Source organism: Pseudonaja textilis, chromosome 6 (genome assembly GCF_049901715.1).
Source record: "Pseudonaja textilis isolate UNSWEBS1 chromosome 6, rPseTex1.2, whole genome shotgun sequence".
NCBI classification, from domain to species: Eukaryota; Metazoa; Chordata; class Lepidosauria; order Squamata; family Elapidae; genus Pseudonaja; species Pseudonaja textilis.
In genome coordinates, this window is record NC_141995.1 from 8,824,240 (window position 1) to 8,841,466 (window position 17,227).

Consider the following 17,227-nt stretch of genomic DNA (forward strand, 5'->3'; position numbering starts at 1 on the left):
CTGGCATTCCTTCATCTCTGTCATATGCAGAGTAAAATAGATCTTATAAGCGTGATGGGAGTGATTTCTGCTCGCAACCCCTTCCTCCTGAAATATCCATTTTTGACAGCGAGATAGATAAGTATTGATTTTTCCTGAAATTAAGAACGCCGATGCTCCGTTAACATACGTGGCATACGATGCTTTGCAGTTTATGCAACTTCTCAAAAGTGTTTCTTGCGGCCAGGTTAAAAAAAAAAAACATTTCATTTTAGGTGGCGTTTTCAGCCAGCCGTTCCTTGAATGGGTTTTCTTAAAAGTATAGGCAGTCTTTGAACTGAGCTCAAAGTTTCTGTTGCCAACATTGGTTAAGTGAGTTTTGCCCCATTTTAGGACCTTTCTTGTCACGGTTGTTAAGTGAATCCTCGCAGGTGATAAGTTAGTAACCTGATTGTTAATTGAATCTGGCTTCCCCTTTGATTTTGATTGTAAGAAGGTGGCAAAAGGATTTTACATGACACTGGGACACTACCACTGTCATAAATACTGTCACTAAATGAACTGTTGTAAGTTGAGGGCCACCTGTAGCTTCCAGAGGCTTCTAAACTTAAGCTGCAAATGACACTTTTTAGAGAATTCTAGATTTGGATGGGACTATGTAGCTTATCCCTCTCTGCCTCTCTTTCTCTGTCTCTGTCTATTTTGTCTCTCTGTCTCTCTCTCTGTCTCTCTGTCTCTGTCTGTCGTGTCTGATTCTCTCTGTCTGTCTGTCTGTCTGTCTGTTTTTCCCTCTCTGTCTCCCCTATATCTTTCTCTTTCTCTCTCTCTCTCTTTCTCTTTCTCTCTCTCTCTCTCTCTCTTTCTCTCTCTCTCTCCCTCTCCCTCCCTCCCTCCCTTCTCTCTTTCTCTCTCTCTCACACACACACACACAAAATAAACCACACACACCATTGCACGAGTCCTGATTGCAGCGTCTGTGAGAGACATTTGTCTAGATTCTTCTTGGACATATAACCAATGAAGAGACTCTTCTGCGGTATTTATTAAGAAGTTTCCCCTCTCCCATTCAAACTGAACATAAGATTCCTTATAAAGTGAAATCATTCTTCCATGTACTACTTTGTCCGTGATGGAGAACAGGTCTTGGCCTTCTTGTGTATGACGTTCTTTTTAACACCCTTGAAAAATTTGTCAGTAGAACCAATTACTAAAGGAAGATACATTCAAGATGAGGTTGGACAAGCCCATCTGTCAGGATGCTTTAAATTGGCTTTCTTTATTGAACAGGAGGATTGGAGGTGAGATCTATCTTGGCCCTTTCAGTGTTGAGTCTGCGATGCTAATATTCAAGGCTCTGTTGGGCAGCTGTCATGTTTTGAAGGGTGGTTGTAATCAGTGTAATGCCTCAGGCCGTGGAAAGGGAATTTCACGAAGGCAGTAGTGTCACAAAAAAACAGGAAAAGCCCAAGGGGAACATCAGGTCAGCCAGAAAACAAACTTACATAGGAAAAGGAATCAAATAAAAAGTATTAAAGAATCCCTATAGACAAAAGCCTAAGTAATTGAGAAAACTAGACGAATAGGAAAAGGAAACAAAAGATAATTTAGAAAACCCTTACAAACACAGGACATACCAAATAAGCAAAACAAACAGACAAAAGACACAAAATATAAATTACAAAAGGGACAGACAGGAGATTGCCACAGAACAAATATGAAAAACTATCTTAAAGCTAAAAGAGATTACAGAAAACCAATAATACAATCTGGCCACCCTGTGGAGTTTGCCCTCCAATGGAAATAAAGACAAACTCAAACAGGATTTGAAACATTAGGCACAAATACAAACACTCACACAAAATCAACTTCCAAAGGGAGAAAAAGGTATAAAAAACCAGGGACTTATCATAAGAAGCTAGCTAGCCCAGCAACGCAGACTTCTCGCTGTTCTCCGCCTTCCTGAAAAATAAAAAGATCCAGCTTTCAAGCAGTTGTCCATTTCCTTGCGCTGGAGCTTTCCCAGCGGGAAAATCAAATCCTCGAAAGAAAGTCATTTTGGCACCTTTCAACAGGGCAAAGGGAAAATTTTGCTATCACTCTCTCGGTGAACTATTTCCTATGCTTGTTAGAGAAGGAAGCAGGGAAGGATTTGATCCACTGAAGCACAGCCAGGATGTTGGAGGTAAAAGAATTGCATTCAACAATGGAATGGAATGGAAATAGAATAGAGTAGAATCATAGAATAGAACAGACCCGCGATGGCGAACCTACAGCACGTGTGCCACAGGTGGCACGCAGAGCCATTTGTGTGGGCATGCAAGCTCCAGCCAGATTTACTTCCCTGCGCATGTGCGTGCTTCCCAGGTGACTTTCGGCCCGTTTTAGGCCTTTTTTGGCCTTCCAGAGGCTCAAGGGAAGCCTCTGCAGACTTTGTAGGCCGAAAAACAGGCCCGTTTCATCACTTCCTGTATTTCCGGAAATGCTGGCAGTGACGAAACGGACCCATTTTTCGGCCTACAAAGGTTGCAGAGGCTTCCCTCGAGCCTCTGTAGGCAGAAAATCAGCTGGGAGGCACTTGCATGCCCAGGGCAGGTAAGGGGGGGAATCGCATGTGCAGGGGGTGTTGTGGGGCATGCAGTTTTTGGCACAGTACCCCAGAAAGGTTAGCCACCACTGGAATAGTCTATAATAGAAAATTGGAGTGGAGTGGAGTGGAGTAGAGTAGAGTAGAGTAGAGTAGAGTAGAGTAGAGTAGAATATCATAGAATATCACAGAATATCATAGAATAGAATATAGCATAGCATAGAATAGAATATAATTTTTTATTGGCCAAATGTGATTGGACACACAAGGAATTTGTCTCCATTGCATAAGTTTTCAGTGTGCATATAGGCAACGAGTGATAAATCCTGATCAGAATGATAAAATACAATCATCACAAATCATAAGATACAACACTCAATGATAGTCCTAGGATACTAAATAAGCAATCAACATACATCATAATAGGATACTAAATAAAAGCCATCAACATAGTTCATAAAATACAAACAGCAAAGTTACAATCATAGAGGTTATAGTCATTCATTACCTTAGCATTGACGATGTTACCTAGTTTGGATAATGAAACATCTGCAAGATAACAAGCAGGCTCAGAGAGCACCAAGGACGCCTGAGCCAAATATTCCCCTTTCTTAGTATAGTCATAAGAAGCTAAGGAACTAGGCAATAGGAAAGATGAAAAGGGTAATAGTAATAGTTTGTCATCCCAGGGCATAAGACAGCGTTGTGGGAATTAGTTGTTTAGCAGAGTGATGGCATGGGGAGAAAAACTGTCCTTGTGGCTGATTGTTTTGGCGTGCAACGCGTCATCTTGAGAGAAGAAACATTTAATCTCCAGGATGTGCTGGGACTGTAGATATTTTCGCAGCCCTCTTTCCAAGGGTGGGATTCAACCGGTGTTACTACCGGTTCGGTTCTTACGTCCTGCTGATTGGTACAAAGTCACCCAGCTGGCTTTCCTGCCTGAGGGGGGACTAGAACTCACGGTCTCCTGGTTCACTAGGCCATAATTGCTCTCATTGATTCAGTGGCCTCTTCCAATTATTATTTTATTTATGAGTAGATCCCCGTCTCCTTTAGAATGCAAATAAATAACTGCAGCTCCCCCCCAAATCCATGTGGACCCAACCTTGCTGTCACATAGGAAAATCTTGAACAACCGGTTATGGCAGCAGGCTCTGGGCCATGACAATTTGTGAACATGCCTCTGAGATGTAAATATTTTAATTCCTTTTGTAGTTCTCTGATGTGGTATCTTGGGCTTTCGTTTTTATTAATGTTTTATTATTAAAGATTAATATTTTATTCATTTTTCTTGTTGGTTGTTTTTTTTTTCCCTTTCAGTTTTAGGATGAGTTTTTGCATTTGTAGATGCTGCTTTAACTTGTTTTGCAAATTGGCAGTTATCAGAAAGCAGCACCAAACAATAAGAATACAGGTGGTCCTTGACTTATAACAGTCTACTTATAGTGACCGTTCAAAGTTACGATGACACTGAAAAAAACAGAGAAGGAAGGAAGGAAGGAAAGAAAGAGAAAGAGAGAAAGAAAGAGAGAAAGAAAAGAAAAAAGGAAGGAAGGAAAGAAAGAAAGAAAGAAAGAAAGAAAGAAAGAAAGAAAGAAAGAAAGAAAGAAAGAAAAGAGAGAAAGAAAGAGAGAGAAAAGAAAAATGGAAGGAAGGAAGGTCAGTCACACTTATACCTTGATGATTTTAGGATGCGTTTTTGCATTTGTAGATGCTGCTTTTACTTGCTTTGCAAATTGGCAGTTATCAAAAAGCAGCACCAAACAATAATATAGGTGGTCTACTTATAGAGACCATTCAAAGTTACGACGACACTGAAAAAAAAGAGAGAAGGAAGGAAGGAAGGAAGGAAGGAAGGAAGGAAGGTCACACTTATACCTTGATATTTCTGTTTTGACCGTTAAGAAAGCTGATTTGTTATGAACTGTACCAAACTTTCTGCCCTCTACGAACAGGTTGCCATCCTCTCTGTGAGTTGTGTGTGGCAGATCTCCACACAGACCAAGGAAGCACCTGTCTCAGGTGCCGCGATGGCCATCACCTGCTTCTGAAGGACCACTGCGTGACAGACTGCCCCGCGGGATTTTACCAACTGGGAGGAGCGTGCCAGAGTGAGTAATGCTTGAGAAAACAGAGGCACTAGCAATCAACAGATTGAACATGCCAATTAATTTCCCATCAGATAAATATTTTTTTCCCCAACCTGTGGCATCTGCTTGTATATGAAGCGTTAGTGATAAGATTATTCATAGGGACATAAAAAATATTGCTGTGGTAGGTCAAATCAAAAGCCTGTGGAATTTCAAGGCAGGTGCCTTTATCACTAGACCAAACTGACTCTCTGTGGAATTTCAAGAGACTTTCAAAAGCTAGATAGAAAGACATCCTCACATTCTCAAGTGACGGATATCCAGAAGCATCCACCCTCTGGATTGCGTATATAATCATCACGATGAATTGATATTGATGTAAATGTTATTTTAAAGCTGTCTCTAATGATTTTCTTCTATCGGTTGTGCATCTAATTACGCTGATTCCTCCTCCATCACCTGGTGTTCTTCCAATGTATTTGATAGCGACTGCCATTAATTGATATTAATATCAGTGGATATTGCTGGCTGGGAAGGTGGAGAGGATTAGAGTCCATCAACATCTGGATGGGCCAGGTGTTCAATAATATTAATTTGTTAGTCATTTATGATGTGCTGTTAGTTTATTGCATCACTTTCTCAATCGCTGCAGAGGATGGCGGATGATTTCCATTCCTGGATAAATCCCAATAAAGTAGGATTCACAGTAAGGTAGAAAGTATTATCAAGGGTTAAATGTTATTTTTCCCTTCCAAAACAATTAAGGATATTGTTTTTCTGCATCGCAAAAAGGTGAGCAAATTCTCCTGAGAAATGAACGCATATCAACTGTTAAATCAAGAGATTTGAACAGCTTTACCCAACTTGGCACTCATGCAATAATTCAAGGACAAATTTAGCTGGATATACTGTACTGTCTTTATTATATTCCAGGAATATAAGAGAGTCAGTTTGGTCTAGTGATAAAGGCACCTGCCTGGAAACCAGTGTTCTAGTTCTACCGTAGGCTTGAAAGCCAGATGACTTTGGGCCAATCACCAGGAAGCGGTGAGTTCTAGACCCACCTTAGGCATGAAAGCCAGGTAATTTTGGGCCAATCACCAGGAAGCGTTGAGTTCTAATCCCGCTTTAGGCATAAAAACCAGGTGACTTTGGGTCAATCACCAGGAAGCGGTGAGTTCTAGTCCCACCTTAGGCATGAAAGCCAGCTGGGTGATTGAGCCAATCACCAGGAGACTGTGAGTTCTAGTCCTGCCGTAGGCATGAAAGCCAGCTGGGTGTCTTTGGGACAATCATTTTCTCTCAGTCAAATTCACCTCACAGGGTTGCTGTTTTGGGGAAAATAGTAGAGGAAAGTATGTCAGATACATTTGTTGCCTTGAGTTATTTTTAAAATAATAATGGCAGGATGCAAATAAATAAATATAAAGAGGTGACTTTCCTCTTCCAAGACTTCCTCTTATCTCTGGCTCTCAGCACATCTACTGACAGTTTACATTCTTTGCATTCCTGTTAACCCATTCAGTGACCTCCAGTTGAACTGTTCCAGCCACAATCTGAGCCCTGCATTGGGGTCTGCAGCCCACAGAATGTTTTTTTTAAATCGTTTTTTATTTTATTTTATAACATATAAAGATTCCATTTTTAGTTAAACTGTTGGCTGGGTACAAATATTTTTAGGCAATCAAAATGTTTACAACAATATTGATTACCTTGGTAATGAATTACCTTAGTTCTATAATAATAACACTAATAATAATTGCTTATCCATTTTAACAAACCTCCCTTATATCATGTCCTTTTCTTTCATCTACGTGTTTCTAACTTCTGTTTTTATTAGCTATAGCCCACTGAATGTTTTTCTTGAGCCACATTGACTGGGAATTCTGGACCCTGTAGTCGCAACACAGCTAGAGGGAATTAAATTGGAAAAATTTGGGCTGAAGATCACACCTTTCATGTATGAATGGTTGCATCGGAGTGATGGGTAGTACTCAACAGGGTGTCCTCGACTTACAACTGGCCATTTAGCGACCGTTCAAAGTTATGACAAGCCCCCCCTCCAAAGCTACTTACAACACAGATTTGAAGTTCCGACATCAGCCCTGCCCAGATCACATGACCACATTTATGGTTGCTTGCAGCGCCCTGCAGCCACATGACTACGATTTATAACATTTTGCCTGGAAATTTATTTCCAGTTTCCAGCAAACACTGCCTCATAGACAACGCTGAGTTCACTTAATGACTGCAGCATTTGATTTACGACAGCTATGTTTGCTTAGTGAACACTGAAAAAAGAAAAGGAAACAGAAAACAACTGAATGAAAAGTTGCTGATGACCTTCTACCGCCGCACCAGAGAGAGTATCTTAACTTACTGCACCTCTGTATGGTTTACCAATTACACAGGGGCAGATAGAAAGCGCTCCCAGAGGATCATGGGTTGCCCTCTCCCCTCTTTGGAAGAACTTTAGAGCTCCTGATGCCTTAAGAAAGTTCAAAATATTCTCAAAAATCCATCTCATCCTGGGCATCCTTTTTTTGAACAACTACCATCTGGCGGATGGTGCAGAATAATAAAAACAAGGACAAATAGGCTGAAAAACAGCTTTTATCCCAGGGCAGTAGCTCTGTTGAATTCTACTGTATAGTGCAGTATTGGTGCAGTGTCAGGGGTTTTCGGTTCAATGTGTGGAGGGTGAAGGATGTGTGTTTGTGTTTATTTTCATGGTCATGATGTGCACTGAAGATGGTGTTTGGTTTCGTTGTACGAGGTGCAATGATAATAAACTAAACTAAATTAAACTAAACTAAACTAAACTAAAAAGGTTGTAAAATCAGGTCTGGTTACATGATGGCCCTCTTTGTAACCCTCACTTCTTACAACCATAATTGTGGAGTTCCATTACGGTCGTAATTTGAGGACTACCCGTATAACAGGAGGAAAGATTATTAGGTATGTTCACCGCCTTGAGTTATTTCTAAAAATAAGAAAGGCAGGATAAAAATAAGTAAATAAATAAACATGCTTTTCATTCAGGCAGGATCCAAGCAAACACCTGGGGAAATTGGCAGCATTTTAAAGGAAGATAATTGAGAATCTGAAAGCTGCATTATCCTTTCCTCTGTTCTTATTCTCACTGCCAGCAGAGATGATAGAGTGAATTGAGACATTTGTAATCACCGATTGGGCAGAAACTACATAATGTATTGGGTGAAACTGTAATTAATAATTATCCAATTAACCCAAGATAGTGTTAAGGAGAATAGAAGCAGAGCCAGACAGAATTGGCTGTCTATTCTGTAATAACAATAATTGTTATTGTTGATAGATTTTGTGTTCTACCTTCTAAGGGAGCAAGTTAATGGCACAAAGGGATGTACAGATAGTCCTTGACCTATGACCATAATGGAGTCCAGCATTTCTATTACTAAGTGAGACAGTTGTTCGTTCATTCATTCATTCATTCATTCATTCATACAATTTATATAGCCATCTATCTACTTGTTCATGGCTACTCTAGACAGTTTACAAATGATAAAAATACCATATCGGGGCAGTGTGGGTGGGAGTTGGGGTGTTCCCCCTAGCCCCCCCAATTTTGTTCTATTGTACTTTACTAATTTATTTGATTCTTTTTGTTAGTTTTTGTGTAAGCCACCTCGAGACGCCATGAGCAAATAGGCGGCAATATTAAATAAACAAATAAACAATAAAGAAATAAACAATAAATAAATAAATAAATATTACCCCATTTTATGAATTCTTTTGCTTCAGTTAGTTGTTAAGTGAATCACTGTGGTTGTTAAATTAGCCACACAGTTGTTAATTATTTTTCTTATGGCTTTAAATGTCTGAATATTTTACCAAAAGTCCAGGCATGGAAATTTAAACTCTGCAAAACAAATTGGTAAAAAGAAAAATGGATTTAAATCTCACTGGGATTTGGCTAGACCTAGTAAGCTACAGACCTGCGCCCTAATTACAGCGCTTCGACCTCCCCCTCAGAATCAGATTCCAACAGGGGCATGACTGGATGGTTCTCGTGATTTCGAGGCTGAGTGGAGATCGCAACATTCGTTTCCGAATCCAACACATTTCTTGTTACCTATGCATGGAGTTTGAGAGCCTGCATTTTAAATGCGTTTGTCTCTTTCTTCCTTTCCAGAGTGTCATCCTTCCTGTAAAACCTGTACAGGAGAAGGCCCATTTTCCTGCACTTCCTGTGACCCCAGCCTCGTCCTTTCTCACACTGGCTTGTGCCTCTCGGCCTGTTCTCTGGGATTCTATCAGGATGAGAACCTCCACTGCAAACGTAGGTTGTGCCTCAGTTTCTCAGTTTTATTTGGGACAGTGTTTTAGAGAAGTCTGAAGGGGTGTGTGTTTATGACAACTTACCACAGCCAACTCCCTGTGAATGGTTTCTACCTGCTTCCCTGAAAATACGACCTACCCTGAAAGTAAGTCCTAGCTTGATTTTTACATGTGATCCCAATATAAGCCCTACCTCCAAAATAAACCCTAATTAAAATCCCACCCATTCCAGAGTGCACGGATAAAATTAAGCTAGGGTGGGGATTGGGGGTAGTGGAACTGCCCTACTACTTATCTTTGGACAGTTGTAGCCAGGCCTCACAACACTCCAACACCTGCCTTGCCGGCCCTTTCTTCTGCAGCCGGCAAGGCTGGCAAGGCTTTCCTGAAGGCCTCTGCAGCTGGTAACGAAGCTCCGGATCGATCCCGAGCTCTGTTATCGGCTGCAGAGGCCTTCAGGAAAGCCTCGCCAGCTGCAGAAGAAGTTCCTGAAGGCCTCTAACAGTGAAAAGGAGGCCAGGGATGATTCGCGCAAGTGAGGTTAGTCAGTGGGATGACATCCTCCCAAAATAAGACCTGGTGCCTTTTTTGGTGGCAAAAAAAATTATAAGACAGGGTCTTATTTTCAGGGAGACACAGTAAATAAATGATTGCAAGTTTAGGACTATCTGTAAATTATTAGATCATTTGTTGCGTGTCTGTGTGATATTTGTGCATCTTAATCCATGCATCCTACTAAACATGGCTTGCTAGATACGCCACAATGATTAGCATTGTGTCAGTGCACTAAGCCAGTATTTCTCAACCTTGGCAACTTTTAAGACATGTGGACTTCAACTCCCAGAATTCCCCACCTGGCACATTCTGGGAGCTGAAGTCCACATATCTTAAAAGTTGCCATGGGTTGAGGAACACTGCGCTAAGCTATACATTCTGGATCAAAAGCTACAATGGCTGAGTTCATACAATAACACTATTTCAAACCGAGCAAATTGCATTATGACTTCTCTAGGACATTTCCATGTTTAGGACATGTTAAATTGTCATTACTTTGACTCCCACAGAACAGAAAGGAGAAAAATCCAACTAAAATTAAGATGTGGGCATTAATCAAAACCTTTAGGGTAGTACTTTGTACAATAGGCTGTGATGCCCTGAGGGCGTGACACAAAAATAACACAATCACGAAAGTAAAATAAATTCTCTTTAATGCCTCAAACTTGGGCCTCAATGTCCAATTATCCTCGATTTGTTATCAAACTCTTCCAAAAAACAAACTAGGAAGAGAGTAAATGCAGTCCAAACCAAAAGTAAAAATAATTAGAAATAAAAAACCCAATACAAACCACGCTGGAGTCATTAACACGGCAGGTCAGGATGATAAATTGCAGAATTCCACAAGATAACGCAGCAACCACAGTTGGGAAGATGCCAAAACCCAGATAAGCCTCGACCAAGATAAAGCACGCTTTGCTTCCAGCAAAGAGCTATTTAAAATGCCCCAGTTATATCCTGTTCTCTCAGCTGCAACTAATAAAAGGGATCAGGGCCTTTTCCTCTCCCGTAAGACATGTTGCTCCCTTCTCTGTCCTCCCTGCATGCCCTAGGATGAAGTGGGGATGGCCCTGGGGCTTCCTCTGAATGCCCAGCCGGACTGTGCTCTTCCCCTGTTTCTTCCACAGCTACCAGAGCCACACTCCCACTTCCTGACAGCTCCTCAATTTTCCCCCTCAGAGTCAGACTCCAACAAGGGCATGACATAGGCTGAGAAAGGTACAATTAAAAGAGACTGCCAAAATCAGGCTTGCAATGAATCCCAAACATTTGTATCAAAGTGGTTCTCGTAAACGTGCACCTCAGACAAATCTAAGTAGCTTACACTGTACATTTTATATTGCTTTTTGAAGCAATTGAAGCCGCCGTTTTGAATAATATGTCACTGGTATATTTGAAGTTGGTAAATGGTAATGCATCTCATTATTAGCCGTTTCTTCGCTCTGTTAATCCACATATCTTCTTAATGTTACAGTTGTTAATTAATTAAGCCTTGTGACACTCTCTGGGATTGATAAAGTGAATGAGATGCTATGGCATAGAAAATTAGATACAAGCGATATTATAGGATGGATTTGATTGAGAGAAGTGGGCAGGCAGCGTGGAATTCTGTGTCCTTAAATTTAAAGAAAGAAAGTTAGAAGAGAAGAAAGTTTAGTTTTTAACTGTGATCACTTTGAAGCTGTATTAACTCAAAAGAGCTTCTATGTTTATTCTTGTTTGATCTATTGTCTTCTTTTAACAACCCCATAATCCCTTGCGGGATGGAGTATAGACAACTGAATGGAGCTGAGTGTTTACTGGCCTGATGCCCTTCCTGTCACCAATGCAGAGTTTTTTCCAACAGATATATTCTCATTTTGCCCAGAGAGAAAAATATCAGCCTCTACCTAGAATCGAGCTCACAGCCTCCTGATTGTGAGACAACAGCTCCATATCTAGACCACCGCACCACTCTATTTTTGTTTGATCTATTCTGTTAATTAATTTGTTAAAGCTGTGTTTCTTAACCTTGCAAGTTTAAGATGTGTTTTTCCCAGCCAGGAATTCTGGGAGTTGAAGTCCACACTTTTTTAGAGTTGCCAAGTTTGGGGAAGCTTTTTGGATAAGAAGTGGGAAATCCCTTCAAAGAAAAACCAGAAAGTCCAGTTGCCTCTTGAAAAAGCACCTCTGGGACTATGTTAAAGTATTGCAGGATTCTATCTGCTCTAGATTTCTGAGTGTCAGAAAAACCAGAAGTTTCAGTCAGTTCAAATAGTTATAAAGATTTATTGCGAACTTAAGCTCTCTACAAAAATCTGAACTACTAACAGCCAAAACAAATTAACAGTCGATAAAGAGTCGAGGGAATTTGAGGTGGGATGGACTTAGATCTCTTGTGGGCATGGAGAGATTCACGACTGATGACATGTTTGACTCCTCCCTCGGGCTCAGCCTGGTCATCTCCTACACTCAGACCTGCACTGCTTCAAATCCACTGTTGTGTTTATGTTTAAATGTGGCTCTCTGTCAGTCTTCCCTTGTGGATGCAAATCTAGCATGTCAGGAAGAAATCTGGATCAGTGGTTCATTTCATTCCTCAGTAGTGTGTTCCAGTCAGCGTTGAGGAGTCTGTTCCAATCCAGGTGTTAACGAGGGGAGAAACCACATCTACGGCCCCTCGGTTGTGTGGTGCCTGAGAGCTTGACGCATCAAACTCTCTATTTCACATTTATGTAAAACTATTGGGGGAAGTTGTTGGAGTTTAGTATCATCAGTATGGATGCCTTCCCTGTTAAAATACCTCCTAGACAGATTGGATTAGGCTGTCCTGGCCAGGGTTTCCCAATCTTGGCAACTTTTAACACTTGTCGACTTCAACTCCCACAATTCCTCAGCATGGCTGGCTGGAGAATTCTGGGAGTTGAAGTCCACATGTCATATCTTAAAGTTGCCAGAATTTCATTTTTCATGTACCCCCAAAAAGAAATGTATTATTATTACACAGGAAGGTAATCACATTCCCTGCTCAAGGAATGAAATTTAAAGCTGTGTTACGTTTTGGTCCAAGCCTGTCCTCCATGCTATGTTGGTCAATAACGAAATGAAAAACTTGGCTTCATATAAATAGTGCACCTCTACTTCTTATAATTCTTTGACTTATCCAAAGTGTGTTATATATCATGTAGCTTGGTAATTTGGTGTTGTTGTTTTTTTTAAAAAATCATCTCTGTATTGCAACTTGTCCCCATAGAAAGACTTTGAAATGGAGATTTGGAACTTCTACTTCTTAACTCTTATAGCTTCAGTTCTTAATGTGAAATCTGATGAGTCCTGGTGTTTTATCTTTCTCTCCAGCTTGCAGTGATTCGTGTCTGAGTTGTGATTCGAGATCCCACTGTACTTCTTGCAAAGACCCATCCAAAGTCTTACTGTTTGGAGAGTGCCAGTATGATAAATGTCCATCGCAATATTTCCTTGACTTGTCTACCAGGACATGCAAAGGTAAAGGGGATTCCCAAAATGTCCGTGTTGAATCTGAGTAACAGTGGTGTTTCAGTGGTCTGCCTGAATCCATCTATGGGCTCTCTTCCCTTCCCTGTCTCTCTCTCTCTCTCTCCTGCCATATTGAAGCCCTTTCTCTTCAGTCCTGTCTCCCGCTTGGTGTTCTGACCCACGCCCTTTTCCGACAAATCAAACACAATTCAAAAAGGACAAAAACCTTATAGTGCTGTTACAAAATAATTAGCTGTGATAAGCACAAGCCTTGCCAAACTGTGCAAGACTTGCCAAAAAGATAACAGATAAGAAATAGTTTGCAAAATAAGAATCTTCAAATACAAACTCAGGATACTGGAATGTCCACAAAGCTGGGGTTTCAAAGCGTCTTTGCCTTCTGCAAAGAAGGTTAGTTTCACAGCTGGCTTTTATCTTCTTGAAGGAGGGGCCATTACCTTGCAGCCTTACTCCCGAGTCGCCCGTGTTGTTGTAACTGCTCCTTCCTCCGAGCAATCCTGCGCTCACATACACTTAGCACAGGCTCCTCGGGAACCTCCTCATCGCTGCTGCCAGCCCCCACAATCTCTGAAGTCAGCAGTCCACTCCCTAATGGTCCTGGCCCCTCATCTGAGTCTTCGCTCTCCTCAGCCTTCCACACCTGCTGTCGGCTAACCACAACACTTGGCGGCTGCCCATGCACACCTACGTACAAGTAGTCATCGACTTGCAACAATGTAGTGACCGTTCGAAGTTATAACAGCACTGACAAAAGTGATTTGTGAGCGTTTTTCACACTTACGACCGTTGCAGCATCCCCATGGTCACATGATGAAATTTTAGACGCTTGACAACTTTCATATGACGGTTGCAATGTCCCGGGGGACATGTGATCCCCTTTTGTGACCTTCTGACAAGCAAAGTCAACAGGGAAAGCCAGATTCACTGAACTAACCCAACTAACTTAACACCTGCAGTGATTCACTTAACGATGGTGGCAAGAAAGATCGAAAAAAAAAGGCGAAACTCACTTAACAACTGTATTGCTTAGAAACATAGAGTCAAGGACTACCTGTACATGACACTCACAGCCACACATGCTTGCTGCCATGGGTAAATTCTGGCCAAGGGTTTGCTATTGTTTGCTCTACTCAATGGTTACTTGAATGATGAATGAATTTAACTTTGTAAATCCCTCAATTACCTCCTCTCCTTTCCCCATCCCTCTCCTCTTCCCATTCCTCTCCTCTCTCCTCTCCTCTCCCCATTCCTCTCCTTGCCAGGGTTCCAGGGATTGCTCTAATTAAATCATGAGCCTCGAGCCAAGCTTCAAAAGAATCCAAAAGATTTATTAGGAGCAACATGTCAGCATTGACCCATATGAAACCAACTCTGCCACACATCATTTACAGGCATCTGTGACCCTATTTCCCCACCTCCCCCGGGTGTGTCATAAATCAGATTCTCCAATGAAACACCTTCACGGGCTGGGTGTCATCAATCACATTCTCCAATGAAGGATTTTTTGGGGGCAGAAGATCCGGTAGTCTAGGCTACAGTCTTTGTAAGATAAGTGTGGAATGTACTTCCGGTTTTAACTGCCTTACTGCTCCTCCAGATTTCTCCTCCTCCTACTTATGGCAACTGGAAAACAGGCATAGGAATGCTTTACGATTTGACTCTCCTTTCCCCATTCCTCTCCTCTCCTCAAAATTGGTTCATTTATTTATTAGATTTTTATCCCATTTTTATTACTTTTATATGTAACTCAAGGCAGTGAACATGCCTTATACTCCTTCCTCCTCCTCTTCTCCCCCATAACTACAACCCTGTGAGGTGAGTTGGGTTGAGAGAGTGTGATTGGCGGAATTAGAATCCACAGTCTTTTGGTGATTGACTCAAAAATCAACCAACCGCCTTTCATGCCTAAGTGGGACTAGAACTCATTGTCTCCTGGTCATTGGTCCAAACATACCCAGCTGGCTTTCATGCCTAAGACAGGACTAGAACTCACAGTCTTCCGGTTTCTAGGAAAAGCACCGTAACCACAACACCAAACTGGGTTAACTGGTTGTATAGATTAAAACTCAACTTGTTTCATATATTTTTTTTCTACAAATGTTGCAAGTGTCCTTCAGTAGAGGTCTTTGAAGACCCACCAAGAGAGCCAGCCAGGTCCTGGTGTCATGTTCCAAGAAAGAAAATCCACTATCAGAAGAAGATTGGGGTCTTGCCCTTTTCTGACCCGAACAAAATTGCATTATAAATATATTATCCAAGAGAAATTCTTTCCATCTTCTTTAATGACTTATCTCATAATTAGCTACCTTGATCTTATTCCTTTTTAACAATCAAGGCTAACATTGCCACGCGATGAAAATAAGGAGCAGAACCTCTGATTAATAAGGGCCTCTTTATTTGTGAAATTTGCTAGCTCAGGAAATGAATATGTTGGAACAAAAGGGAATCTAGAATTCATTGTAGTCGGTCGAAGATGTAAAACAAGGCCAAGGGGTCAAAAATTGATCAAGGCCCGAATCTCAGGGACTCCTTATTTTTGCTTTCATCTAAATTCCACATCCAACAACCTCCTTTTCCAAAACTGAAGAAGGTTCTTGGATGAGAAGCGAAATGTTTTCAAGGGAAAAAAAAAAAAGTTTGCCTTTTGAAAATCACTTTTGGAACAACTACGACCTGGATGATTGAGAATCCACACAGACAATCTTCTTCTACCTTAATGTCCAATAAATGTCCTTCTTTGCATCTAGAGAAAGTGCATTGGATTGTTGTTATCCTGATAGTAACATTTAACCAGATGTTAAAATAATACTGTTGAATTGGCATTCCAACTGATTGTTGCAAGGGCTAAGATAAGCTGTCCTAGGTGAAATGCTGAGAATTTGGCAGAGAGCTCCAAATAACTTCTCTGCACTTCTGCTTATCACAGCTTCTTATCAAAGAGATAATTTTTAATGTTGTCTTCCAAAAAGCTCTAAAATCCTTTACCAGCACTTCCTCTTCTGCCTCCTCCTCCTCCTCCTCCTCCTCCTCCTCCTCTTCTTTTCCCTCCCCCCTCTCCTTCTCCCCCCCTCCCTCCTCCTCCTCCTCCTCCTCCGTTTTCTCTCGACCAAGCTGCTATCTCCAAGAAAACAGAAGGAAACTTTCTATAGGCAACCTCTTTTGTGGTGGGAAGCCATTTTTAATTTCTCTGTTTCTTTATTTTATACGAATTTTCTGCCTCAGAAAATTGCAAGGAACAAGGTAGAAACTAGGAAGGTCTGGAGTGGACAAGAGGTGGAATTTGTATTCCCCTTCTTTATCCCACCCCCCCAAAGTTGGATGCTGTTTAAGTTATGGGTAGTCCTCAACCATTCGTTTTAGTGACTGTTCAAAGTTACAACGGCAGTGAAAGAAGCGCCTTAAAACTGGTTGTCATGCTTTCAATCATCACAGCAATATTTGGTCACGTGACCAAAACTTGGGCGCTTGGCAACCAGCATGTATTTACAATGGTTGCAGCATCCCTGGGTCATGTGATCATCATCTGTGACCTTCCCAGCCGGCTTCCGGCATGCAAAGCCAATGGGTGAGGCCAGATTTGTTTTAATGCCCACACGATTCATTTAACTGCTGTGATTTGCTTAACCAACACGGCAAAAAAGGACATAAAACCAGACATGACTCACTTAACAACTGTCTTGCTTAGCAGTTTGTGGTCATAAGTCGAGGACTACCTGTATTTTAGGGTTATGTCAAGAGTTGGAAAAGGGTCCTGTTAATTTCATTCAGAAGAGTCAGTGGAAATTCTAGAGCAGTGTTTCTCAATTTTGACAATTTTAAGAGGTGTGAACTTCAACTCCCAGAATTCCACACCTCTTAAATGAGTATCATGATGGCTGGGGAATTCTGGGAGTCAAAATCCACACCTCTTAAAAGAGTCTCATGCTAGCTAGGGAATTCTAGGAATTGAAATTCTGGGAATAGAAATCCACATCTCTTAAGAGTCCTATGCTAGCTAGGGAATTCTAGGAATTGAATTCTGAGAATTGAAATCCAGACCTCTTAAAAGAGTCTCATGCTGGCTGGGGAGTTCTGGGAATTGAAATTCTGGGAATTGAAATCCAGACCTCTTACAAGAGTTTCATGCTGGCTGGGGAATTCTGGGAGTTGAATTCTAAGAATTGAAATCCGCATCTCTTAAAAGAGTCTCATGCTAGCTAGGGAA

General features: G+C 41.3%; 1 protein-coding gene across 1 annotated transcript in view; it reads left to right on the forward strand.

The window, feature by feature from the left end:
- Nucleotides 1-17,227, forward strand: part of FRAS1 (Fraser extracellular matrix complex subunit 1) — a 393,348-nt gene that overhangs the window by 209,582 nt on the left and 166,539 nt on the right. Inside the window, exons 20-22 of the mRNA XM_087935788.1 lie at nt 4,522-4,677; nt 8,828-8,974; nt 12,865-13,011. Coding sequence (XP_087791914.1) covers nt 4,522-4,677; nt 8,828-8,974; nt 12,865-13,011 — 450 coding nt within the window. The remainder of the gene's footprint in view (nt 1-4,521; nt 4,678-8,827; nt 8,975-12,864; nt 13,012-17,227) is intronic.